Below are 27,967 nucleotides of genomic sequence, written 5' to 3' on the forward strand. Positions count from 1 at the left end.
GTCTACATAGAATTTTTTTTTTCATTTTCATTTTTATATATACATCGCTGTTTTTTATCTTCCTACTAATAAACTATTTATCTATCACTATCTACTAATGCAAGTACTTGGCCTATAGGAGTAATCAGATATCAGTGTTGGAAATATTAGTAGTCACAGTGCTAACAGTACATAAGCAGTGAAGTAACAGAACTTAGAGCTACAACAAAATACTGCAGTTTATATGGTATATTTGTACTGAAAAAGTCAGTATTCCCTTCTCTTATAGTCATTTGTGGTTGTGCCATGTTGGACTCCCTCAGGTGTCTCTGTCACCTGTCCTTTAGAGCAGAACAAATACATGGGCATATACAATGTAGTCTGCCTGCTGGAGCGCTGTGCTGTCAACTCCACATTTCTCATATATACTTCTATACACTGACCCACTGTTGCTCTCAAGTGCCCTCCTCGCTGAATACAATCTCCTCTGGATGTGAGCCAAAGCAATTAACTTGGATACACTGGCTCTAGCACTAGTGCACATGTGGCCTTCTCTGTGTTATAGGCCAAGGGCTGCTGTTATTCAGAAGAAAAATGGAGGAAGAGAGGAAAACTCAATAACACTTGCTCTCTGTATTTGCATATTTGCAGTTGGTAGAAAGTGTTGGTTCGGTGCCCTGCGGGGATTGTGTGTTCGGATACAGTGTTAGCTAGTGTGTTAGCCTATAGCATTCATACTTCCACATGTGCCCTCAGGATGGGCTTATTAGATTGGAGCAGCGCCACAATAAAAGTGTGCAAGATTCGCAGAGGCCCAGGAGAAGTGAGGGGATGGCAGTTTGGAATATGAACAGGAGGCAATCTGATTATGTTGTGCTGTGGTAGCACTTTCACTTCATGCATCTTTTCTTCACGTTTGAAACCCACTGATGCAGTGACTGGCAGTGATGTGGATAATACTGATTTCCTTTCTTTCCTGTGCTGTTTAAAGGGCCCAAATTATTTTCTGATCTATGTTATAATGTTGTTTCTTCATCACAAACATATCTGGAGTTTTGTTTTGTTTCATTCATACATGTTTAACACACAAACCCTGTATATTTAGGCTGAGCTCTTCTCTCAAACAGAAAACTTCGTTGCACCTTGTGATGTCATGTGGTGATACAGGAAGTGTTCAACTGTGTTTTAAAATTCCAAACACCTGCATAAGAATCATTTGGGTCATTTCAGGACTGGAATTTCTAATCTCTATTAACCAAAAGGTAAAAGGAGCTGTTAACTTGAAAAATATTGCTTCGTGACATCACAAGGTGGAACAGAGCATTTTGAACAGGTGGACTAAAGGTTTACTCAAACATGTGTGAATGACTCCAGGAATGTTTTTGATAATAGCATTATGGCATGACTTAAAACTCAGAAGTTTTGCATAATGTATGATCTTCAGACAACTACTTTTGTATTTTAGTCTAGGACCAAATGATCTTTGGAACTAACTGTATGCCATAAAACATGATGATGTTTGAAGTTTATATGTTTCTGTGCGGTAAATATTTTTCATAGTTTTATATCTGTTAAGTAGCAGTTTGTGGGAAAAGTTGAGAAGAAAAGTACAAAAATACAGGAAGCAGCGCTGAGTTCTAACATTGGAATACCTCTGTCTATGTCATCAACACGGAAAGCTCCATCCAAAGTGCAGGGACCATTTATGCACAATTAAGTCATTTTTCTGACAGTTTTCGGAGGTAATTACCGTGTCCAAGACTGGAGAGCCTGAAAATGTATACTGAGTGATATGCATTTATTTATTTATTTAAAGAGGAGTTATTATGCAAAGTCTACTTTTTGGAGCTTTCAACAATGTTATAAAGTTGTTCCCTCATCAAAAACATGCCTGATGTGCGATCTCTCCCGGGCCCTATCCAAACCCTCCTTGTAAGATTATGTGCAATGCTCCACCCACAAGCCTACATCACCCATGCTCTCACATGACAATTCTCAATAAATATATAAAATGATCCAAAATAATATACTACAACTTCACAATCCTGATACAATGTACAGTAGTTTCATGAGCAGGACGAACGCCGATTGTGTTCTGATAGCGATGTGAAGGGGTAGTGATTTAGCGAGGGGCGCAACAGAAGTGGAGACTTAGGGTTAGGGTCGTCAAAAGTGAAACTAAAACAAATTAAAGCACTCTGCCGATCCGGCACTCCCTGTGGGTGGCGCTGACACGCCACTTGCCTCTATTTTATTGCGGCTTTGGGCTGCACTTGTCACCAAACAAGTCCGCCATTGACCTCCCATTGACTTCCATTCATTTTAGCAGTAAGAAATATGGCCCATGCCTGCGGCATGGGGGCTTGGATAGGGCTCGATGCCAGGAGTGTGTTTGGGGACATGAGCGGTTCGCGCTGTGTGCTTCGCCCATTGACTCAATGTTGACACTGACATGCTAGCAAGAACAAATATGCATGTCCCATGCCTACGGCATGGGTTGCTAGGATACAGGAGTCTGTGCACGGTGCGACGGGGCCACAGTCTGCAACGATGAGTGCATGTGCGAAGCCCATGCACTCATTGTTGCGGAAGCAATAGGCCCTATGCCCTGTATGGGCTCGGGCCTAATTTTAGACTTTCATAGGTCGTTCTTGGTGAAGAAAGCATTTTCAAAACAATAAAAGGCAACAGAGTGATCTAAATATGTTATGTTAGCAATTATTATACCCCATAGACGTGTAATATCCTCTCTTTAAATATAGTGCATGTTAATGAGCATACATGAGGCGCTCTATGTAAACACAGGACTGTAGCCATAATCCAACTCCCCACGGTCACTATCACAAACACACTCTCATTCATACACCAGTGTACATCGACACTCCAGGCAGGGTTTAAACCACTAACCTTCAGGTTGGTGGGTAAGCGCTCTAACCACTGAGCCACTGTTCCCCTTTACTTGTGTCTGGTACAACGGAAATACAAAGCTCCCACATACCACTACAGTCCAGCTCCAGCACTCAGCTCAGTGCAGTCTAGACACAGCCTCACACGCTCCATGATTATACAGAGGGAGGCACGCACACTCACACATGTCTAATGACAGCTTATTTCTGGCCGTCTCCCATGACGACCAGACGGCACTCGGTCGTCAAGGCGATAGAGCAGCACCTCTAAAACCACAGCTGATGGCAAGCAGGCAGAGGAGGGGACCGGAGCAAAGACATGTAATATTTATGACCTTAGTGAATGTGAGGTCAGACTTACTCACGATGTTACAATATAGTGTTTAGAGGAGTTTTGTCTGTGGCTGTTTACATATTTGGTTTGTTAGGGTGAGGGCTGCAATTGGCAAAACGCAAACGCTGCAATTTTTGAAGCAGCCTACCATAATGTTCTCCACAAACAACAAAATATCCCAGCTTATTCTGCATAAAAAACTGCTAACCCTGTAGTTTAGATCTGTACAAACATGTTCTGAAATGTGATTCGCGTCTTAGTTTGTCAATTCTTTTAACCCTATTATTAAAACATGAATCGCAAATCTAATCACAATCACAATGGTCTTTTTCTCAAATCGTTTAGATCTGGTTTCAACAAACAAAGTGAAAGTCAAGGCTGGTGTTCTGTATTCACACACAACAACACCAATAAGAGCTGAGTTTACTAGGTGGCAAATACCATACATTTATCACACTATTGTCACAAAACCTTCAAGTGAACGCTAACTCAAGTAGCTGGCATCTTAAGAAGCTACACTGGTTTATTTATAGGCTTACTGGGAATTTGTTAGGAGGAAGTAAGAATGTATATTGCTGTCATATAGACCTACAGTGGATAAAGGCTGGGTGATATATGACAACAAACTTTAAAGGGCCCATATTATTAATTTTTATGTTATAATGTTTCTTCATCACAAACATACCTGGAGTTATGTTTTGCTTCATTCACACGTTTAACATGTAAATCCTGCAAATTTAGAGTTCTTTTTTCAAACAGGAAGCACTCTGTTCCACCTTGTGATGTCATGTGGTAACACAGGAAGTGCTCCACTATGTTTTTAAACTCCATCCACCCTCACTAAAATCATTTCAGTAAAATCATCATTTCAGCACTGGAATTGCCAAACTCTATTGTGCTAAAATTAAAAGGTACCTGTTACCTTTAAAACTACCGCTTCTGACATCACAAGGTGGGACAGAGCATTTTGAGCTTTGGTGATGAGAGACAAATAATAAAGGGTTACTCAAACATGTGTGAATGGAACAAAAAAGCACCCACTCCCTGCTAAACCAGCGTTGGAGGTGGGAAGGGACGTTACCTTCAACAACCGAGCTCCAGATTGGCACCTACAACTGCTAGCCTTGATGAGCTTCATTTGACTGAACGCTGTGGGTGATGTCAGTCCACTTTTTTATACAGTCTGTGGTACAAAATTTGAAAAATCTCATTTAAATGAAAATCAGTAGCTTTCATATCAGGGTCTAGTACAGGACCACACCCATTGGCTGTTGGTGTAAGTTGTCAATAGCACACACAGGATCTGAAATTGACAAAGTATAACAAAGAGAGTCTGTAATTTGAAAGTCATTTGTGAGTCATGTGGCAGAGCTGGAATGTCATCGGAAGCACAATATTGTGGTACACTTGTGACAATGCTGTGGGTTCCAGACATAAAAGTGCTTTTGTTACAGCAGCACCATCACAAAGACAGCTCTGTCTAAGTCTCCAACCATCCACACAGCGCCAACTGCTGCTGACCCAGGACTATATCTGACATGATGGTTTACTTTCTGCAAGAATCAAAGAAAGCTGGACTTCTGCTTGTGCTATGGCAGTGGGGTTCTCATGTCTTAGATACTCATTTGAACAGGTATTGATACTGTAAGAAAATCTCCCAAATTGGACAGAATGAAGGATCTGTTTTAGCAACAGTCCTCTGTTGTAGCAATAACACAACTCAAATCAAAATACAATATCTTTTGTATGGGGTAATGCTGCTGCATTCACGTGGTCCTCAGGAACCTAGGGAAATGCTTTTCAAAGTTGAAAAATGTACATCAACGCTCACACATGTCAGTGTGACGTACAATGTATTTATTTATTTATTCAAAAGGGACATAACACAGCGCATTGTTCCATTTATAATAGCAACCAATGCCATGTCCATAGGCCATCTAGGGCTCATGTGCAGAGCTGGTCCCTCACATCAAACAGTAACATAGTTACAACATAAAGCACAGCATAATATATTTACAATGACATTAATTAACACACTTTATTAAAGTGGCTTTAGTGTTCACAGCCTTCATTTAGTTTCAGCCAGTGCTTCACTTTGCAGTGAAACTGGTTCAGATCTGTGAGAGTTTTCAGTTTGGCAGGTATGGTGTTCCAGATCTGTGGGCCTTAAACAATGAACATGCTCTGACCAAAAGTGCTCTTGCATTTGGCTGTTTTCAGCGCCCCTTGTGGTGACACCACAGAAATTACATTTCTGGATCATATCACTTACAATTTCAGGGGCACGATTATTTATACATTTAGAGTGCTTAATAAAGTTTTCAAAACTTTTGTGCTTTTCTAGATTCTAGAGTAGTGCCATCTTATGGGCTTTTTGTTCATCCCATTTAAGGCCTGTTTGTAGAGAGAGGCTACACTTTTCACAGCCAACAGCATTGTCTGGTCCCAGGCAGTGAGACAATAGGAGTAACAGGATCATTGCATGGAAATATAATTTGGCAGCATTAATTGACAAACATGGACTTATTACACAGAAACAATTCAAATTGGTCCCAATAGTCTTAGTTATTTTTTTTATATGAGCTTCAAAATTAAAATGACTGCCCAAGACAACACCAAGATATTTAAATTAATCAACATTGTCCTTTGTGTTTTGACTTATAAAAACCTTAAAATTGTCTAGAGAGTTTTGGCATACAGAGAAGCACATTGAAATGATTTTTGAATGATTTAAAGACAGAATTTTCCTCCAGCCACAGGGAGACACTGACCAGTTGCTTGTTTAGCAGCTCTACAGCCTTCTCTGGAGTATTAGCTGTGACATAGATACAGATGGCAGCCTCATCGCATCGCAGTTCATTGATATAAAGACAGAACAGCAAAAGTCCCAGTGTGGAGCCTTGAGGGATACCAGTTTTACACTCCAGAGGTGCTGAAACAGTGCCACTGAGCTGTACACACAGTCTTGACCCGAGGTAAGATGTAAACCAGCTGAGAGCCTGCTGGAAAAAGTTCTGGTTTCTGAGTTTATGTTTTAGGATGTTGTGGTTGACAAAGGGGTTCCAAAAACACTGCTCCAACCACGATCTGTTGAGCTAAACTTTTTTTTTCTAGGTAACATTATAACATGGCTAAAACTTCACTTGAGTCAGTTTTGCGTAGTATATGACCTTTAAAATAAGGATGGAATCATTTGCCTGAAACATATTGATTAGCTTGTTTACAAGCAGTGTTAACAAACTCTTGCTATAGATTGAGCAGTGTTACTGTGCCTCTAGTAGTCCCTGTACCCTGGTAAAGAGTACATACACAGCCACTAAACAAAGAATATGAAATTCAGTCAGCTTTTGTACATAGCGTGAGGAGATAGCCCTTGACTCTATTTAAAATAACTCACCATAGTCGCTATTGTTACGAATGTCAAAAAATGTCAACAATATTAACACATTCTATTTCCATATTACATGTGTAAACTACATACACATCTTGTTCCCTCCCTCACAGCTTTCTCCATCAGAGAGCCAGTCCGACTCTACTGACCCCAGCTTTGACCCTAACCCCTCCACACACACGCGCCTGTCTCAAATGTCCCCACCGCGATAGAGAAGCACGTACATTTGTGCACGCAGCCATACAAAGACGTAGCAGGAGCGTGTGAACATAGGCCTGGGAACCGCTATGTCACTATGTAGCATTTATTCAGTTGCTAATTTTAAGCAACAATGCAACAATACACACCAACTCATTACGCATGCAGAGGACACACGTGGAGGAGAGGGGGAGGGGGAACCGTCCAATCAGAGGCACAGAATGAAGATGTCCACAAACTTCATTTAAGTGGCACGTTTGTTTGTGCAAAGTTGTACCCAGAGGTGGGGAGAGAAGCCAAAAATTGTACTCAAATAAGAGTTACATTACTTCAAAATATTATTACTCATAGAAGTACAAGTAGTGATCCAAAAAATTACTCCAGTAAGAGAAATTATCTGGAAAAAGTACTACTCCAGTGAGAGTAACTTAAAGAGTAACTGTCAGGACGTAACATCTGATTTATAATTTGAAGTTAATGTAATTTGAAAGACAAAACATTAAATAATGCACATTTTTATCAATGCAGGTTGGAAATAATATTGGAAGACTGAAATTAACCTCTTTGGCATAATCCATTTCATATTGTCAATATAAAGTTTTTGTCACTTGTGGACTACTCACGGTGAGAATAGTAAAAAAAAAAAATCACTCAAGTGAATTAATTACCATCTCTGGGTGTAGCCTGGTTCAAACTCCACCCAGAGGCACTTTGCGATGCCATCAGCTGTATGTTTTTCAAGAATACAAGTTTATTCAGCCCAGGTCAAAGGTCGCTAACAAGAACAGGTTTAAAAAAAGTTCACACAAACAAACAGTTAACAGCCTTAAACTATCATTATACTGAAGTGCTGCTGGTTAAAGTTTTTTTAAGCCCCAGGGAATTATGTTTATTTTATTAAGCAATTTCAAATTAAAATATTGACTATTACAATGGAATTTAAAACACTGCAATGACATCACTGAGAGGAACTAAGAGGAAAGAGGAGTAAATACTTATCTCCAGTCTTTAAATATCTCCAACAACTACAAAAACACTCGGTACTCATATGATTTTAAATAATATGATGATTTAAAATGTCATAATATCATCAAATGAATGTCTGCACTCTATGGATTCACTTTATTTGAGTGATTTACTGCAGCCCTATACTCCACCCAGAGCCCTGAGGTCAGCTGACCAGCTCCTGCTGCTGTGCCCAGGGCCAAGACCAGAGGAGACAGAGCCTTTTCTGTGGCAGCGCCCCAACAGAAATGTGAAGTACAGATCAACTCTCCACTCAGAAACTCTCTGATCTAGAAATCTACAAAAATAAGAAAACTTTTATTTTATTTTTTGTCCAATCATGTTTAAATAATGATTTGTTAACTCATCAGTCCCTAGATGTGTCTCTCTATTTTTGCTTTGTGAGTTTGAATTTATTTTAAAACAAAAAAAAAGTTAATAGAGAATGAGTAGAGGATTGGTCTTCTCAAACATGTGTGAATGAAATATAACCCTCCTACAAGCAGGGGTTTGATAAAGAAACAACAACAAAATACACTGTTATCTGAATGGTTAAAAGTCCTCAAAATGTCACCTATAAAAAGAAGCTGAACTCCATGAATAATAGAGATGACAAACAAATGTTTTCCCTTCAGAACTCGTCCTGTCAGATTAAGACCTCTTCATTTTTGTAAGGCTTTTTCTAGAGTAAAGCTTAATGTCCTACTGCAAGGCACTAAACTGGCTACAGAAATGACTCACAGACAGCTACTACTGACTTAAGGAAATAGTAGGTTTACTTCTCCCAAACAGGCGCTAGTGGCTGTTCATGATGCATACATGTTGATTCACAATTTAACTACAATTGCATTTTTTCCAAGACCTAAGTGCGCACAACCTCAGAGAGCTCTCAGCTCGGGAGGTAGCAGAGCCTGAGGAGATGCGCCATGGTCACTCACGCACACACACTTACACCTACACGCACGCACACGCACGCACAGCAGGGCACAGTGCGTCACGAGGCAGACAGCTGCTTACCTTCAGCGCTGTACACATCCATGAGCATCACCCATGGACCTATTCAGATATCAGCATCACCGGAGCGAGGTCAGGTCAGGCTCCCGTCTGTGGGCAAACGGCTTCCGGTGCACGTCTACACAATAAAGCCAAACAAGGAAGTGACAAAAAGAAGGCCATTTGTGCGTTATTGTCTATAATGATAATCAGCCATCATGTTTTCTCTTGGAAATAGTATAGCTTGTTAAGCCTTTTTAAAAGTCCTTAGTGAAGCGTCATGATAGACCTATGGGGATAGGGAGCAAATTTATAATTAAAAGTGGTTTTACTATGCCTCATGTTCCAGGCAGTCTCGTGCAGCCGCGTACAGCCGCGTACAGCTGGTCTTTATTATCGGTCTACGGTGCCATCTAGTGGCTCTCTAGGGTCACTGCAACACATACTCAGAAAATCAGCTTCATCTATGCATTTTCCAATGGAAAAAGAGTTCTTGTACTGTGTGCGTCATAGTCTTTTCAAATTAGAAGCATCATAGCAACAGTTTTAATAAAACATTTTAAAACGCCACACAAATTATGTTTTAATTTTTATATGCAAAAAAGCTTTACATAAAAAGGGATATATTAAGGTCATAGTCTTATGTGTTTGTCTTTATAAAACCAAACATGGCACAATAAAGTATTGTGCAACTAATGCCTTACATTTCAAAAGGTCACAAGGCATTAATTAAAATAAGGGACAGCTTATTTTTTAAAGTTATTAATGTTTTATTATTTTTGTGTAGTAAAAACGTAAGTAAAATAAAGCTAATACGTTTTAGCTTAGCTTTTAAATAAATGCTTAGTTGGCACAATAGCCAAACAGTATTCAGTGAGGTCTGTGCGTATATCAGAACCGCAGATTTCCTCTTAATCTCCAGCTGAAGTCAGATGAGATGACATTGTCCTTTTAAAGCCGTTTGGTAGGTTACAGTTTGATGTGAGAGTCTGGTCTACTCAAAGCTGTGCAGGATGGGGTCATGTCCCGTCTCCTTGAGGAAGAGGAGCAGGTCTTTTGGCTTTAGGCCCATGCTGGCAGCATTGGTCATGGGGTGGAAGTAGACCATGTCATGGCCTCCCTCCACCAGGTCACTGTCCAGGACAAACTTCACACACTGCTCCTTGTCAAACAGGAGGGAGAGGGCAGTGGCACAGCCCTGGCCAACCTGGCACACAGGGAACAGTGGGGGGGAACATTTTTACAGATACACTACACTAGGTTTTTCAGTCATAATAAAACACACAAAGACTCCATTTTGTCTCACATTTGGTTGATTGTCTTATGTAAATTCATCCTGAATTATATATTTTATATATGAATTATATACACATTGCACAGATATACGGATTGCACAGATATAAGGACACATGGTAATATAAAAAAGTACTCAAATTTAATGTTGAAAATCACATGCTATTGTCTAAAGAGTGATTTTGTCACCATTGAGGTGTAGGTGTGTGTGTGTGTGTGTGTGTGTGTGTGTGTGTGTGTGGGGGTGTGTGTGTGTGTGTGTGTGGGGGTGTGTGTGTGTGTGTGTTTGTGTGCGTGTGTATTGTAATCCATCAGTTATCCAGGTAGGTTCCTTATTGGTGCATGGGCACATACTAGTTTATGTGGTCTTATACTTGTTTTTTTCACAACCCTAATGGCTGTAATTTGTAGATTCTAGATAGAAGATTTTTTCTAGAAAAAGAACACATATACATACATATCATTATCCATAATTCAATACTATGTGCAACAGCAACAAATATGTGCTCATAGAACTCTTCAACAAAGTGATACTTGAAAAATTTGGAGCAGCATAAATCAACCTCTTTCTTTATGGTAAATAAACAACAATGAGACAAAGAACATGTTGTATTCAATAAAATAATTACATAATAATACACCGTATTATTAAAAAGTAGAAATAATTAAATCAAACTGAAAAAATTGAGAAGTGAGGGCATCAGTGGACCAAGAGAGTCATCTGTAGGTGCTCTGGTGGGATGTGGCCAAAAGGTATTTAAAAACAGATTACAATTGACTTGCCAGTGTTACCGAAAAGATGTGTGTAAAGCAGTCAAGTACAGATCTGAGGCATTCTGTAGTTTTTTACAGCATGGAGAGCCAAGGACATGCCATTCAGACATAACACTGGTAGGCTTTGCTGTGTAAGTTTACCCTGTTTGTCCTGTATTCTGATCTTGCTCTCACCTTGAGTTTTTCCACCATGACTGCTTCGTCTGCAAAGCGCAAATTCCCACTGCCAACTCCCAGCTTCTTTGCAAGGTCATTGAGGTTCACCTGAGAAAAGTAGAGCAACTCACCACTGGACTTTAACAGACTCAAACTGCATCTACTAATTCTTCACCTTTTGAATGAACTGACTTAAAGGGCCCATATTACGCCATTTTCTTCTCCATGTTATAATGTTGTTTCCTCATCACAAACATACCTGAAGTCGTGTTTTGTTTTATTCACACGTTTAACACACAAATCCTGTATATTTAAGCCGAGTTCTTCTCTCAGACAGAAAACACTCTGTTCCACCTTATGATGTCATGTGGTAATCCAGGAAGTGCTCCACTGTGTTTTTAAACTCCACACACCTTCACTAGAATCATTTGGATAATTTCAGCCCTGGAATTACCTATTTCTACTAAATAAAAGGTAAAAGGAGCTGTTAACTTGAAAACTACCACTTCATGACATCACAAGGTGGAACAGACCATTTTGAGCTTTGGAGAAGTAGACAGACTAATAATACAGTATTACACAAACATGTGTGAATGACACAAAACACAACTCTGGTTTTATTATAACACCTTTAATATGATATAGAGTCAAAGTTAAATGTCTCCATACTTTCTAATTAACAGTTTTTGAACAGCAGTTTTCCCCTCCCTCCAGACTCCTTGTGATGAACTGTCTTTATCAAGGGCTGATGAGCTGTATTCTGTATATACTTCTGTCTGCATCATGAACTCAATCCACTTCTAAGTAGTTAAGTCATTCTAGTTCACAGGAAGGTGCAAACACATATAGTGTTGAATTATGTTATGAACTACTTTAAAAAGCCTTGATTTTGGCACCTTATTTTACTTACACGTCAGTTTCAATTTGTACTGAACGGAAGAATTTTAATATTTTATCCGCTATATTAATATTTTATGCTTTGTTTTTTAAAGGTGCACTATGTAACTTGGAGGGTCTGCAAGTCTGTGACCTGCTTGTCTCCATGGAGATGTTAGATGTAGGCCAGCTCCAGCTCATGGACATAGCAAGACCTAAAACTAGAGGAACGGGCTTTGTCTGTGTTCAGCCCTAAGCTCTGGAGCTCTCTGCTGTATAAATATAATATATATATATATATATATAAATATTATATATAAATATTATATATAAATATTAAATATATATATATATATATATATATATATATATATATATATATTATATATAAATATTATATATATATATATATATATATATATATATATATATATATATATATATATATATATATATATATATATATATATATATATATAGTAATATTGCATCAGGCTTATATAGCGCTTTTCTCGAGACTCAAATTCGCTTTACAATTTCATATATTATTCATTCACTCCATACTCGGTTGTGGTAAGCTATTATTGTAGTCACAGCTGCCCTGGGGTAGACTGATGGAAGACAGGCTGCCAATCTGCACCATCGACTCCTCTGACCATCACCACCAATCACTAACATGGGTGAAGCATCTTGCCCATGGAGACAACAACAGTATGCACTAGAGTGACTGGCTCCTCACTGTGGCCCTGGTATTCTTAGTGGTCTCCCATCCGACTACTAACCAGGGCCAACACTATTCAGTTTCTGAAATCAAACACGGATTGGAATAAATAATATTTTCTCTTTTCACATTTTTTTTAAATAGTAGCTCTTTCCTCATGTATGCCTCAACCCTGCAACAAACACTAACAGTCAAAAGTTTGGAGGGTTTTTTTCTTTATTTTTACTACTTTCTACATTTATATACACATATATTTGATGTCTTCTGTATTTAGACAAAATGTAGAAAGTAGAAAAAATAAAGAAAACAAAAAACATAGAATGAAAGGGTGTCTCCAAACATTTAACTGGTAGTGTATATGCTATTAAACCTGGCACCAGCACGTTTTTAATCAAACAGGTCCTACTATGTTGTTTACTTTTTATATTTTTTTATAATTATGAGCACAGTGGGGTTTTCCTTGCGTAAATTTATTAAGTATGGCAAGTATTTTTTTGGTACCTGGTGATCATGTCTGGCAGACACCAGCCAGAGACTTTTCTTTTTCTTGTCCTTAAGAAAGAGGTTCTTGGAGACAGCTCCACTCACTCCCTGTAGATGAGGCATCATCTCCTCCACAGTGAACACCTGCAGGGACCAAGGAGGAGCAGGGCATTACAAAGATATAGGCCACACATAACAAAGACATAAACACATCTAATCATGTTCATTTGCCATTCATAAAGGGAGGTACTCTTAAATCAATTATTTTCAATACAATCAGTTTGGAAAAGGACATTATTATATGGCAGTTGATAGTTGTGTTTACGTCCATAATCATATTATCAAGCAATCAGTCTATGATAGAAATAGCTAAGAAATTGTAATGAAACACTATTTTTCTGGCTGACAGCTGCCCACAGTCCATGCAGCTGCCCACGCTCGCTGTTCTAAGGTTTCATGATGAGTATTATTGCTATTATAGGCTCAAATGTCCTTCTGTTGAACATAAGCTAAGTTAGTAGCTGCACTGATTCGTTGGTTCATTCATGAAATGTTCAGGCTGCTGTTTTAAAGTTTACCGGGGGGTGCTCCACACAGTTGGTCTGGATGTTCAGACTCTGCAGATACTTCTCCAGCTCGGCTCGTAGTTCCTCTGACATTCTTGAATATCTGTGATAAAACCGGCTGGGAGAGAGTTTGAGCAGAGTGTGAGAGAACCTGAGCAGCTGCATGCGCACGCGCCACGACACACGCGCTGTGGAACGCTCTTCTTCTGCTGTTGATGCGCAGTGGTAGATGCGCAAGACTGCCATCTTCTGGAGAACTAACGGTAGTGGTTTAACGTAACTAAATAAAAGCAGTAAAGAACTGTACTTAAGTCGAAATTTTAGGTATCTGTACTTTACTTGAGTGCATTTTATAGTGGATACTTTTCACTTATACTTCATTACTGTACTACTGTCTGTACTTTCTACTCCTACTACTACTTCTACTACATTTTTGAACAGGCCTGAAAAGTAAACAGTATTTTTACACTACAGTCACAAACACATGAGTCAAAGCAGAAATGTGTTATTAAGATTTATTATGAATTCAAGTTATTCCCACAAATTTTTACAAAAAATGAAAAGTGTGTCTGGATGGGTTTCCTCTAGGGAGAGTGATTTAACTCTCACTCCAAAAACTCAGTCCATGCTTTATCCTCTCTGCTGTTGTGCACACATTCATATGATACTAATAAAATAATTAACTGACAAATAAGAAATGTGGTCACCTAAGACTCCATTGACCAGTGAATCGAATAGCTATAACCTTCAGAATATGTGTAACAGTGAGTGTGCTGAAGGACGAGCTGTCACAATGCTTTGACAGTGTTATGAAACAGCTGTCTATAATGCATGTGTCCTGATCACACTGACCCAGAACATCAGAGTGTGCGCAGGACACAGTAGCTCTTTGAGGCTGATGAAGGCCAAAGTGCAGTGAGGCGCCGGGTCAGCAGACACACACACACACTCTACATACTTTCACATATTAGGTTCATTTGACCTATAATGTCTAAGTGCATGGGAGGTACACATTAGGATTAAACTATGTGACCCAAAATCAATCATGTAGAACATCAGTATGTAAAGCCCCCATATCCAGTTACATTACATTGTTGTAACGTCTGCTTTAATGTTTTTGTATCATACAAAAATGCATGCTTTCAGGAGGTGGTCACCTGCATAACCTTAAAACAATACTGCAGAACACTCTCAGGTTTGTGGAGGTGCAACCCCACTCAGAGTAAAGACAAATGTTTTTAGTGCAAAAAAAAAAAGAAAAAAGTCCAGTTGCGTGACCCACATCACGTGATCCACACATCTATACACTGTGGACATTAAAGTGGCATCTCAGGTTTATCCACAGCAAACCCTTCATCATCATTTTGGTCTAGATTCGAGGACTTGTGTTTACTCTTTAAAAATGAGCAAAAGTGCCTGCTGAGTCTGAAGCAGCTGGAGGATCATATACTGATCATATTTAAGGTCGATGGGGGAATCCTGAGCACATGGAGTGAACCCACCCAAACACGAGGAGAAGCTGCAGACTCAGCAGAAATAGGTAAAAGCAAAAAAGTCAATAACATTCCTTGATTGACTTCCTGTTCACCTGGGGGTCAGTGAGGAGTCTGTGTATCACGCTGCTTCACATCCCCCACCACTGAAGCAGAAGTCCTGGTCCAGGGGAGTCCAGACAAAACCAGACCACAACAGACATTGGGCTACGGTGGATGGTATTCTTTTCAATCTGTAAACTGACACGGGCACATCCATAGCACAATAGATGAAAACTGAACAAATTCATGTCCCCCATCCTCACCCCCACTCACCCACCCACCCCCAAACATGCAAACAAAATAAACCTTATGGATCAAATATTTGTACTTTTTGAGCAAAATATTAGACAAACTCCCCCCAAATCCAAACCAAGAACACTGGCTGATCAAATGTGTGCCCTCTCCTATACCCACCCCTCTGACCCCCCCCCCCCCCCCCCCCCCACACACACACACACCCCACACACACCCACGCACACACACACACACACACACACACACACACAAGCAGCAGATACTCCAAAGTTGCTCCTGTGTATCCTGTGACGGGCTGTTTGGAGCTAAAGAGGTAATATTCCTTGATTGACTTCCTGTTCACCTGGGGGTCTGTGAGGAGTCTGTGTATCACGCTGCTTCTCATCACCCAGCACTGAAGCAGAAGTCCTGGTCCAGAGGAGTCCAGACACAGCTGAAGACAACCAGACGACGGCAGGCATCAGACTACTGTGGAAGGTTTAAAACAGTTAGCTGAGTTACTTTCTTCTGCTATTTAAAACAATTATACAAATCAATTGAATATACCTATATTTTACAAATGAAAAAAATGCATTTCTAATAATTTTGTATGTATAAATGATACAATACATAATTCTATATTGTTTTTTAATTATGATTTCAAAGGGTCAATTATCAGACTTTCGAATGTTTTTGAAATAAGTGAACAGAATTGATTCCAGTGTCATTTCAGCACGAAACAGCAATTACTTTCTCTGTGACTAAAGTTTGCTTAAAGCCACATTATGTAACTTTTTAGCCAAAAAACAGACTAAAATAAAATTGTTTTTTTCAATGTGGATGTTGTTATTGTATTGAAAAATGTAGGAAATGTTGTATGGAAATGTTGTTGTTCCTTTGGCTATTGTCTTCCACATTATAGCATAAAACATATCTCTCCCCATGGATAATGATAAAGTATGATTTTAACATTCTATTTCTGTGGAATCATGTACGTGACACAACACATCGAGAAAGTTATAGTTTAGTTAATTCTTTCTAATCTGTTAAATAATGCAGCATCTCCACATCTGAAATAGGACTTTTCACAAAAAGAAGCTGAGAATATCTATGATGCAAAAGACTAGAATGTCTGAACATAAGAAAGTAGTTTTAAAAACCTAGGTGGACGTTTTAAGGTCAGGAGAGGTTAATCTGCCTCTGTTCATATTTAGGGCAAGAGCTGATAAAAGAGTTACATTAGGATCAGCACATGTGTGTGCAATATTTAAGCTGCTGTCTTTTCTCTTACATAACCTGGATGACCCACGTCGATGGTATGCCTGGCTCTTGAGCTGTACTTTGACTCCTTTTGATCCTCCTCAGAGAAAAAGACCTCCTGCACCTTCACCCACACTTAGGCATGTCACCATAATCACTGTGTCAACTTATCATTCAATATATGAAGCTGGAACTATATTTTTTGGGGGTCACTTTTTATCATGTGTACATTTTTTGTACCAATTTTTTTTTTTTTTGATAACTTTTTGGCTATATGATAAGATTTAAGCTGTAAAAGTTTGAATAAATCACTTCTATGATTCATTACAGATACAAACTAACGTACTACAGTAAAATACAGTTTGAGAGTTTTTAATTAGGGCTCTGTGTTAGTGGATGTTTATCTGTTGGCTGCTCTTAGATATAGGAATACAAGGAACAAGATGGTTCTACATTTAACATGATTATAGATTTTACAATAGGAGGATGCCACAGCATCAGTCAAAACGTATATATCTGTCTGTCTCTAGTGTATGTGCTTTTGTGTCCTTGAAAGTTGTTTGTGATGTTGTGTTTAGAAAAACAAAATTAATCTATTATCTAATTGCTGTGTTTGAGATGACACCACAACATTCTCTAGAACAATAGTATTTAATGCAGGTGGGGAGTAGCTAACTAAAATTAATATGGTTAAAATATGATAACGGACTTATAGACTTATTTGTTTTGTTTATTTTTGTGTGTACTGTATTTTAAACACCCGTGAAAAAGAGAGTCTGAAAGCTCTCATTGGGTTTGCCTGTATAAATAAAGATAAAGAAGGACAAAAACTAAAATGAATATTGTTAAAAAGCAGATTTTTGTTATAATACAGCAAGTTCTTGGGTCTAATCACTAATAGAAATGATCAGGCTCAACATTTGTAAATCCTAAATTCTTCTTGATATTTAATGGCAAAGTTCAATGTAATCTGTCTCTTTCCCCCAAACTGGGAGCATGACATCATCATATGTGACCATCTTTAATGTGAAATAAATACCCAGATAGAGCCAGGAGAGCATATTACTCTTATATATAGATTTGAAATGACTAAAACAATCATATATTTCTTTTATTATATTATAAAATTATACTATTAAAAAAAAGTTTGCTCAGTCTTTAGAAAATATGTAGTTTTTTATAAAACAAGGTGAAGGATGTTTGAAATAACACAGCCATGTCCTTAATGTGGTCTTTGTGCGTTGAAGCTTATGCACTTCACCGTAGAGAATAGGCACTTAATTTAGGTCTTTGCTTGTTGTGTATAGCTTATACAGTAAGTATTCTTAGCTGCTGTGGCCTCTATAATGTATTTTTCCAGTTACTTTTCTCAACATGTTGTAATTTCAGATGGAGGGAAGGGGTCGAGGCAACTGTTGGAGGTTGGCTGTTTTGTAAAGAAATACACAAACTTAATACTCCACAAATGTTGAACCTTATCATTAACTTGTCATATTCACCATGTCTTATCACATTTTTTGGGGGTTGAATAACAACAGCTTTTTCAATAAAATAGATAAATTTTTGTTTATTTATGCTGATACAGAAGGTATCAAGCTTTGTGCCAGTGTTTGTTTCAGATGTGGATAAGTCCAGTAATCACAGAGATATTAAATATAAACAAAGTCAACAAATCTGCAATCTCACAGTTAAACAGCAAATACAATAGACCAGTGGTTCTTAACCTTGTTGGAGGTACTGAACCCCACCAGTTCCATATGCACATTCACCAAACCCTTCTTTATTGAAAAATAAAATATAATTTTTTTCAAATTCAAGACCTATGTATGTTTTACTGGTGCAGAAAATGAACCATGCATTAACATCACTGTGTTCAAAGAATAAAACCAATACAATGCATGAACTCACAACAAATTACATACATACCTTTTAACAAAGACATGACCTTTTATAATACTACCACACTGAAATTATTTAAAATTTTAACCTTATGTATTTCAATAATGAGCTTATTGTATTTATGCTATTTATTATTTTAAACATTTTAACACACACCCATCACCTAATTTCCATCAGGCTAGAATAATAATGAATATTTACTGCAAATCAGTGTGACTTCTGCTGTTGCCTTTGAGAGACCAGTTCAGAAATGCATGGCTTCACCTTGGCCACTCTCATGTCATTTTCACAGCTAAGTCTGCTCCTTTTCTTCGTTTTTATGTTGTTTTATGTTTTTATGCCGTTCAAACGTCTCATTTAAGTCAGGCGGGTACTTCAATAGGCACATCAAAGGGTGCATTTGTTGAATTGGGCCAACGTCTGGAGACGCTCGCAGTCAGCAAATCATGTGAGTCGGGTGCGTGTCGTGACCTCCGCCGAACCCCTGAGACTGACTCACCGAACCCCTAGGGTTCGATCGAACCCAGGATAAGAACCACTGCAATAGACTCTTGCGCAGTACGCTAGCTAGCTCACTGTGTCTCAAAGCTAACAGTCACTTTTATAAAAAAACAAAACAAAACATAAAATAAACAACCTATTAATTTTCAAATGTATTAAAATAAAGACCTCCCAACAATATATTTTATATGTAAAATTCTTCAGTTTGTGGTGTTGTTTTAATATCTGTTACGGTATAGCTTAAAATTAGCATTAGCATTAGCATTGCGACATAAACAACTCTCTCTCTAAACACAGAAGTGTCTCTGGTGAAGTATTAAGTTTATTTATGTAGTGTTTAACATGTTGTCAGTGACATCCACCCTCTCTGTCCAGTGTCTTATCTATAAATAAAAATATTCATTTTAGTGTGACTCTGCAAAAACCTCATCGAGGTAAAATTGTAGAAGAAGTTGTAACGCTAACAGTAAGGCTGCCGAGCGCTGCTGATTACTGAACCTTTAAGACTATTTAAATGATCGCAAAATCTGATGTGAGTGATCCAAAGGACCATGCTCAGTAAGAAATCAGACAAAAATGCATTTTAAATGTCATTTTAAAAAAAACTTTAAAAATCTGAATTGTAATCTCACTTTGAGTGCACATGTAACTGCACCCAGTGTCACATTTTGGATTTGAGTCCCTTTATACTAAAGCCAAAACAGATGTATAGCTTGTAAATCTGTAATGTTCTCATTTTTAATCTTCTGTTGATCCTATTAGAATGAGTTTACAGCGTATAATTATAAGCCAATAGATCATAAGAGATTACATAGATTCAAAAAGAATGCAGGGATAATGAAGTGTACAAACATATGTTAGTGTATCCTTCAATACGACCAGTAATACCACAAAAGTGTCAGGTTTGTACAACGAATGGCTCCAAAACAGACCCGGAGTCAGGAAGGCGTTTTAAGCAGGTTTCATAAGATGAAATAGTTAGTGTCCAAAAACATGGTCAAAAATCTTTAACACACAAAAGTACACACATAACGATTAAGTAAGTGACTTCAAAATAAAACAATTTGCAAAATAAAAGGGAAGCAGACAGGACATAGTGGGACATGACAAATAGCAGCAGAGTTAGCTTGTGCCACCTGATTTAATACATTTTACAGATTTTTGTATTGATTCTGCAAAGACAAATAATTAATATGTGACATTTCCAGAAGCCATGTTGGGGGTGTGGGAGCAGCAGGTGGCGGAACAGAATACTGTATTTGTTTGAAAGAAAAAGACCACGAGTACTGTGTAGCAGTAAATACAATTTAAAGGGGACATTGTGTAAAACTATTTAATGAGCTTTAAAACAGGATGACATTGTTAACATTGTTTTCCCTCACCATTACCTTGCTCAAAGTTGTATTTTAATTGATTCATGCCTGTTTGAGTAATCCTGTATTTTTCTGCATTTGAGACTTGAGTGCTCCAAAAATTCTTGTTTTCTCCTACCTCTTTTCACCGCCCTTTTCCCTGCAGTTACCAAAAAATGTATCTGGCCCAGGGTTATACTTGTAGGGTTCAAAAATGAAGCTAATGTTTCAACAATAAAAATGTAAATAAAATCTGCTGCTGGCTGCGATGAAGAGGCTTATCAGTTCTGCAGCGCTGAACGGGAAGTTAATGGACCTGTTTCTATTAAGTTGTATAGTTGTTTTAGATTAATATTACAGTTTATAGTGAACAAAATGTAACACATGTCATATTTTGATACTAGATAGGCCTACATACAAAAAAGCATGTCATCTTTAAAAAAATAAATAAATACATTTTTGCCATGTATTTGAGAGAAATCTTGTCCCAGTATAGATATATTGTAGCCTAAAAATAAGACCGCTGCGTGCTGTCTGCATCTAATTATAAAGCATTTTATTGTCCGAGAATCAGGAAGTGTATGTTAGCATGTGAATTGCGGTGAAAATGACATTGCTCAGATTGCATAAGGTAATAGTGGAATAACTTGGGTTCACTGCACATCTTTTAACTAGATCCGTTTAATGCAATTTTAAGACAGTAAAAATCTGGTGCAGAGCCTTTAAGTATATTTCATATTCAAATGCTCAAAGTAGCCACCATTTGCATTGTCGCAATTACCTAATTATATAATTTACAAGTGAAGTGATTAAAGTATAGCAGAGTGTCTCCATTAGCAACCAACTTAAAGCATGTGTGATTACAACTTCAACTGGTTGAGTGCTCAGTTTCCTTCAGAACAGAAATCCGTTTAGAACATCGAATTGTACTTTATTGTCAAGTATTGCAATTGTGATTAGATTTCATTGATTGAGAAGACTCAGATATGAACAGATAAACTAACAGTAACATGTACCTTCAAGTGCCTAATACAAGTACAAGGAGTTTAAGAATCCCATCCCAGCCCACAATGCAGAGAAAATAGTAAAAGCATGTCTCCCACTACTGAAGGAGAGGATACGATGTACTAAGAATAAGGTAGATGGCATTAACAATAAACTTAGAATGAACGTGGCTAACTTCAACAAAAAAAAAAAAGTCTGAATAATCTATTAAAATAAATCAACGAAAGATGAGATGAACCTCACTGGACTAATAAACACATATCTACATACGTACAGTGAATTTCAATGCTTGCCTAAACTACAGGGGCAAAAGATTTTTCTATAAAGAGATGAGGTATTTTGTTCTTTCTATCTAAATATCTGCAGCATTTACAATTTGGCTTGGACGCTGCTCCCTCCTCCGTTCCCGAGCTACAAGGGGTAGGCTCAAGGGGTAGGCTGCCCCCACCACTGAGACCGGACCAGGCCCTTTGGTGGGTCCCAGTGAACTTTCAAGTGGGAAGACTCGAGGGTTAAATGTTTGAAACGTTTTAAATGGACTGCTGCAAGCCCCCTCACAGTACTAGGGTACACATTTGTGTTTTCTGTGGTGTTGACAATGTTCATCCTATGGCTCATATACGCCCCGGGTTTCTTCCACTCTGTATCTACTCACAATAAACGCAATCTGCCAGGGGATGATACTGTCTGGTTAGAAGCTTTGATGAAGCCGTACAATCATTCTACCCCATATTCTCTAAATTACTGGTACCAATACGTAAAGTATGTGCAGACAGTCACAATCGGTCCGAATGTTATGTTTGTACACACCTCCCTTTAGCAGCTGCTAAAACCCTGCTGGTGCCAAACATCAGTACAACAATATCCAGTTGTGAGCCCACTATCAGGTCAGCTCTTAATCCCGGTCATGAACCTATTTTCGATCCAGTTCACATTCGGCCTGGTTCTAAATTTGTGTGTTATACCCAAATTCAGTCCGAAGAGCAGCTTATCACTGCTAATGTCACCCGCAAACCAGTTTACATAGGCAAATTTCCCCTGATTTACTGTTCTGTGGTATACAGTCCTTGCACCTATTTGCCTGGCTCCTTCAAGTTAAACGTCTCTCAGGCAGCTCCTGGGAGCTTTTGTGCACCCTATTATGCTATTCCTGATGTATTAGGCACTGTCCCCTCAGAAGGTTATATGTTTTTGTGTGGCTACCGTATGTACGACTGCCTTCCACAAGGGTGGATTGGCCGTTGTGCTGCAGCAATTCCCGCTGACCATTCCTATATTGTATCAGCTCTCCCTCAAACGTGCCCTGAGTGTACCTGAAATGGCACCCCATGATCCACTGTGGGGTACTGATGTCCCAGATGACCACAAACTCTGGACCACAGGGGAGAAAGTACTCATCTCCTTGTTTCCCCAAATCGGTGTAGGAAAATTAATGCTTAGAATGGAGACTCTCAGTTATAGGTTCTCCTCATCCGTTAATACCACAATCTCAATTCTCGAGGCCCAGCGAGCTGAATTACATGGTCTGCGAGCTGTTGCTCTTCAAAATCGTATTGTCCTTGACCACCTGACTGCTAGCATGGGTGGTGTGTGTGCAATTATCGGCTCAAGTTGTTGTACCTATATTCCTGCTAATGATGAAGACGGGGCAGCTATTCAAAGGGGTATTGCCAATTTGACTAGACTTTGTGATGTAATGGAAGGGGATACTGTCACCTCTGACTCCTTTTCCTTTCTTCAATGGGTGACTTCTTCCTGGCAGCATGTTTTTATCAATCTGGCTAAATTGTAGGTATAATCCTAATCTTGTGTTCCTGTGTGATCCCCTGTCTGTTAAAAGCTATGCGTCAAATAGTGAGTTCCCATTTTGTTCAAAATCAATACAATGTTGAGGCTGTTGTGTATCCACCTGATCCTGATTATATTTCTGATTCTGACGACGACTCGTTTGTTACACAACTTATGCTCCAGATGAGCAGAATTCAACCTCAGTGAGTTCCATTTCATGTTCTGGGTGGCGGCTGACGGCGGGACGCGTCCAGCAACGGCTTGGGCATGGGGTGGGCTGCTGAGCATTTTGATTAAACAAAAAAACCAAAAAAAATTATAAAATAAGAAAAGAGAAAAAAATTTTTTTTAAATCAACACTACCAATCAGGTTGTATTTCTCCTTTTATGTGTTCCATAATCAGTATGACTACAACAGTTATGTTATTCCTGTAATTTTATTTTGATCAGGTGTAAGATTCATTTTTTGAAATGTTTATTCAGGTATGATTTTGAGTACATGTTTTTCCATGTGTGATTTTTAAATAAAGATTTAAGTTGAGTGGATTAAAAATAAATGTGATTTATTATAATCAAAAGGGGAGAATTGTTATGGCTTTCTTTAGCATAAACCTTTATTTGTATTGTTATGGATCTTTTCGACCTAACCTTCGTAATACAATCTGTTGTTATGTATAGGGTGTATCTCTTGCTCGTAGGTCTAGCGCCCCCCAGCCACTTTGATTAGACTAAACTGGCAAGATTGTTTTGATGGTATAAATACTCTGTATGTATTTATATTTGTCAGCTGAGGGCGAGACGACACTGCTAGGGACAACAGCTCTTGGACAATTGTGCACAGTTGATTCAATAAACCAGACTTTTTGATTCAAGACAACTTCTCTGTTGATTTTATATCTTTAAGGTTTTTTACTATTAGAAATTCCACAACAGCACTCAAAGCACTTTACACCAAGGAACCACTCACCCATTCACACACACATTCATACACCTGTGTACACAGACACTGAGGGTGAGATGGGTTAAGTGTCTTGCCCATGGACACAATGACAGCATTCATCTGTGGGAGCTGGATTGATTCTGATACCACAATGATAGAATGTGATTTTCAATACTATCTTTCATATTCTCATGTGGCCTTATATCTGTGTAATCCCTCCAGGTATGTTCCATAATGGTCCATGGGTGTATACTAGTCTATGTGTCTTATACTTGCTCTGATACAGCTCAAGATCATTTTAGGTCTTATACAAGTTTTAGTACCAATTAGCATCTGATTTTTGGTACTTACAACCCTAGTGCAGCCCTGCTATAGTCCTATTATTCGAAACATTTTATCCCTTGGAGAGTTCTGCATGCCTATGTGTAGGAGACTTTAATCTGTCCACATTATAGCGATTGAGTCAAGCCCATGCACCTAGTAATCAAAGCAGAGTGCCTCTCCAAACTGCTCTGTGAATGAATACAACATAATCAGTGATAAGTGATGGCTTTACCTGACCTAAAGACCCATATATCCCCATATGGACCACGTGGAGCTCACCGCTCTCTTATAAATACTGCCCCTTTTGTCTGCTCACTGTAAAGAGCCCAAACTCAGGTCAGGCTTAAATTGCTTTAATCAGTGTCTTGTTCTATTCTTATGCTAATATGTGTGCATTTGTGCTATGACTGTAATTGGTGTTATGCAAAATCTATACATGCTTTAGCACAAAGGAAGAGGACAAGACATTACCTTGTGAAGGTCGAAACGAAGTAAAGAACTGTAAGTACTTTTTGTCTTATTGTGAGTTTATGAATTATGAGTACCGTATGTGTGTCCAAATATTTGACTGGTAGTGTATGTATTCTGTTGAATATGTTGTTTGCATAGGTCAAATCTCATGCTACTCCTGCCGTTTTCTTTGAGTGTTAGAAAACTCATTGCCACAGGTTAAAAAATACTTCACTGACTGTTTTTGAGACATACATCAATGCAGCTGGGTGGGATTTTTCTGCAGCTGAAAGAAAAAACACACACAAATCTTTTCATATTAATTTATATCGGAAAGAGACAGTTAAGCAAAGGCAAGGAATGACTAAGGCTCAGGTTTTGTCCACCAGGTTGAACTTACATTATATTTTCATGGCCGTGAGTGACTGAAAAATAAATAATCTTCTTATTATTATTAACAACGTGTTTTTGGTTGAAATTAAATGCTGTTTTGTGGCTCAAAGGCTGTATTTCTCACAGATCTCCAGTTGATAAAACCAAGTGCTGCTGTTGGAATGACAGACTTTACTGGAAAACAAAGATCAGCAGGGACTATGTTTAATGGTCTTAACAGCTGTGTGTTCAATTTGCTCGAGGGAAGCCTAGAGTTTCCTCACATAAACTATTATTTTCACATGGACTATTAAATAATTAAACTAAATGATCTGAACACACTAGCCAGAGGTGTGGAGTACTCAGTTACATTTACTTCAGGAACTTTCTGATGAAATTGAACTTTTTAGAGTACTTTTCTAGCTGCATATTTTTAATCTTGAATAATATTTTTTTTAACAGTACTCTTAGTTGAGTAAAAGTTTTGGTTCCTTTTCCCACTGTAATTCTACAAGTGACAAAAGGTTTATTTTGACAATATGAAATGATTTGAACGTTTGTTTCTTGCAGCTACTTCAGATATGATTTTGTTTGTCTCATGTTTGTGTCTATACTTGCTGCATTATTTAATTGTATGTATTTGTTTTGTTGTTCCAATTACATTGACTTCAAATGATTAATCAGAAGTTATGTCCCCACAGTAACTCTTTTAAGTTATTCTTACATGGGTAGTAGTTTTTCCAAATATTTTTTTACTCTTAGTTGAGTAATTTCTTTGGCCACTACTTTGTACTTCTACTCCAGTAATATTATTTTTGAAGTAACATTACTCTTACTTGAGAACAGTTTTTGGCTACTCTATCCACCTCTGACAGTAGCATAAATAAAGGCTCGTGACGCTTACTTACCCTACACTTGTGGTTGCGCATGCGCGGTGACGAAGCACTTTCCCGCTTCATTTGTCGTCTCTGATCCAATAATTATGACCAACAAAATCTTAACACAGACCTAAATAGACAAAAATGTGTCAGTCAACTGCACGCAATATCTATAGGGTCAAATTCTACAAATATTAAGGTTGAGAGTAGGTCTATTATGTAACCTAAATAAAGTGTCGACCCCTTGTTTGATACTGGCTTTGGACCTGATGTCTAGTCCCGGTTTAGACTCTTAGTGCTGGCTCATTAGTTTAGTCCTGCTTTTATGTCCTTTCACACATAGTAGACTCGACTAAACGTAGGCACTATTACTTTATTGACGTGTCCTCCCAAGCCGTCTAACTCCACCTGCTCCATTGGTGTTCCCTGTTTACCTGCTCGCCCTCCACAGCTCTCCTCTTCACTCTGTGTCGGCATACAGAGGCGTCACACGCACACACGCAGCCCGGAGTGCGGCAGCAGGAGCGCGAGGATGGACGAGGGAGCGAAAAGCGCGCCACTGCCTCCCGCGCGCCACTCTAGCATCCTCTCGTGCGCAGACCACGAGCCCCCGAACTGCACTCTGGCTCTGTCCGCGTGGAGCAGCGTCAACGGCTCCGGGACTGTGGACACTCGCCGCTCTCTGGAGATGCCCGGTTTGGCCCCAACGGTCAGTTACCATTTACTTTGTTTTTGTAAATTTTTTGTTTCTTCGAGCTGTTTTTTTTTATTGCGATAACAAAGTCAGCTGAACTAAACCATTATAAAACCGCATTGTTTGACTGAAATGGGTCTCATTTTAACGTGCCTAGCTATGTTTAATACTTGTTGCGGTTAGCATAAAGGTAAACCATTTGAACATTTGAGCCGTTTTAAAATAACTAGCCCTTTTTTGTTCAGTTAGACCACGTGCTACAGGAAAAATAAGCCTATGTTGTTTCATTCATTGTCTCATTTGCTTCTGCTGAAATTTGTTTGAGAAAATTCAACATTTATATCACTCTTTCCAGAGCACATTTGAGATTTAGGCTGGTTTAAGTAATTTATTTTCAACCAATGCACCGGGCAAAACTAGCCTTGAGGGATTTCCAGATGTGCCTTGAAAAAATATCAGTTTGAGTTCAATTATTCACACAGGGATTTCATTATTTTACCCAGTGAAGTGTCCTGCTCCAAAAAAAAAAAGAAAAGAAAGAAAGCAAAACCATCCCCCTTGCCAAACTTAAGGGTATGGACTACAGGCTATTTGCTACATTATGACACTTTTTCCCCTAATTGAGTTGTGCCATGGAATATTTTCAACAACAAAAATTGTGCCGTGATTCATAAAGAGCTGAAAAGCACTGGTCTAAGCTTCTATCAAAAAGGCAAAATCATAACATTTCATATAACACAATTCACGCGTTGGTTACATCGTTAAAGATAGGACCCAAAATTTTCATTCTCTTCATTCATAAATACAAGTCATGCATCACATACTTCTTAATTGCTGAAGTGTGTCTAAAACAAATACACCCCTGTATGACATGGCACAATTATTGATAAAGGCGCCATATTACACTATTTTCTGATCTATGTTTTAATGTTTTTTCCTCATCACAAACATAGTTGAGTTTTGTTTCATTCAGACATTTAACACAAATCCTGCATATTTAGGCTGAGTTCTTCTCTCAAACTGAAAACACTGTTCCAACTTGTGATATCATGAGGTAATA

General features: G+C 38.5%; 2 protein-coding genes across 3 annotated transcripts in view; one reads left to right on the forward strand and one right to left on the reverse strand.

Moving 5' to 3' along the window:
- Nucleotides 1–9,579: 9,579 nt before the first annotated feature.
- On the reverse strand, nt 9,580–13,850 carry prorsd1 (prolyl-tRNA synthetase domain containing 1). Its single transcript, XM_033979723.2, has 4 exons — nt 13,688–13,850; nt 13,128–13,253; nt 11,048–11,137; nt 9,580–10,013 (listed from the first exon to the last, which is right to left on the reverse strand). The coding sequence occupies exons 1-4, from the start codon at nt 13,838–13,840 to the stop codon at nt 9,801–9,803; spliced, it is 582 nt and encodes a 193-aa protein (XP_033835614.1). The 5' UTR covers nt 13,841–13,850; the 3' UTR covers nt 9,580–9,800.
- Nucleotides 13,851–26,759: 12,909 nt separating this feature from the next.
- The window catches only part of LOC117382894 (melanopsin-A), a 34,902-nt gene continuing 33,694 nt past the window's right edge, over nt 26,760–27,967 (forward strand). For both annotated transcript variants that reach the window (XM_033980135.2, XM_055227432.1), the window contains exon 1: nt 26,760–26,922. In XM_033980135.2, coding sequence (XP_033836026.2) covers nt 26,902–26,922 — 21 coding nt within the window. In that variant the 5' untranslated portion in view covers nt 26,760–26,901. The remainder of the gene's footprint in view (nt 26,923–27,967) is intronic.

This window comes from Periophthalmus magnuspinnatus, chromosome 15 (assembly GCF_009829125.3).
Source record: "Periophthalmus magnuspinnatus isolate fPerMag1 chromosome 15, fPerMag1.2.pri, whole genome shotgun sequence".
In the NCBI taxonomy this organism is placed as follows: Eukaryota; Metazoa; Chordata; class Actinopteri; order Gobiiformes; family Gobiidae; genus Periophthalmus; species Periophthalmus magnuspinnatus.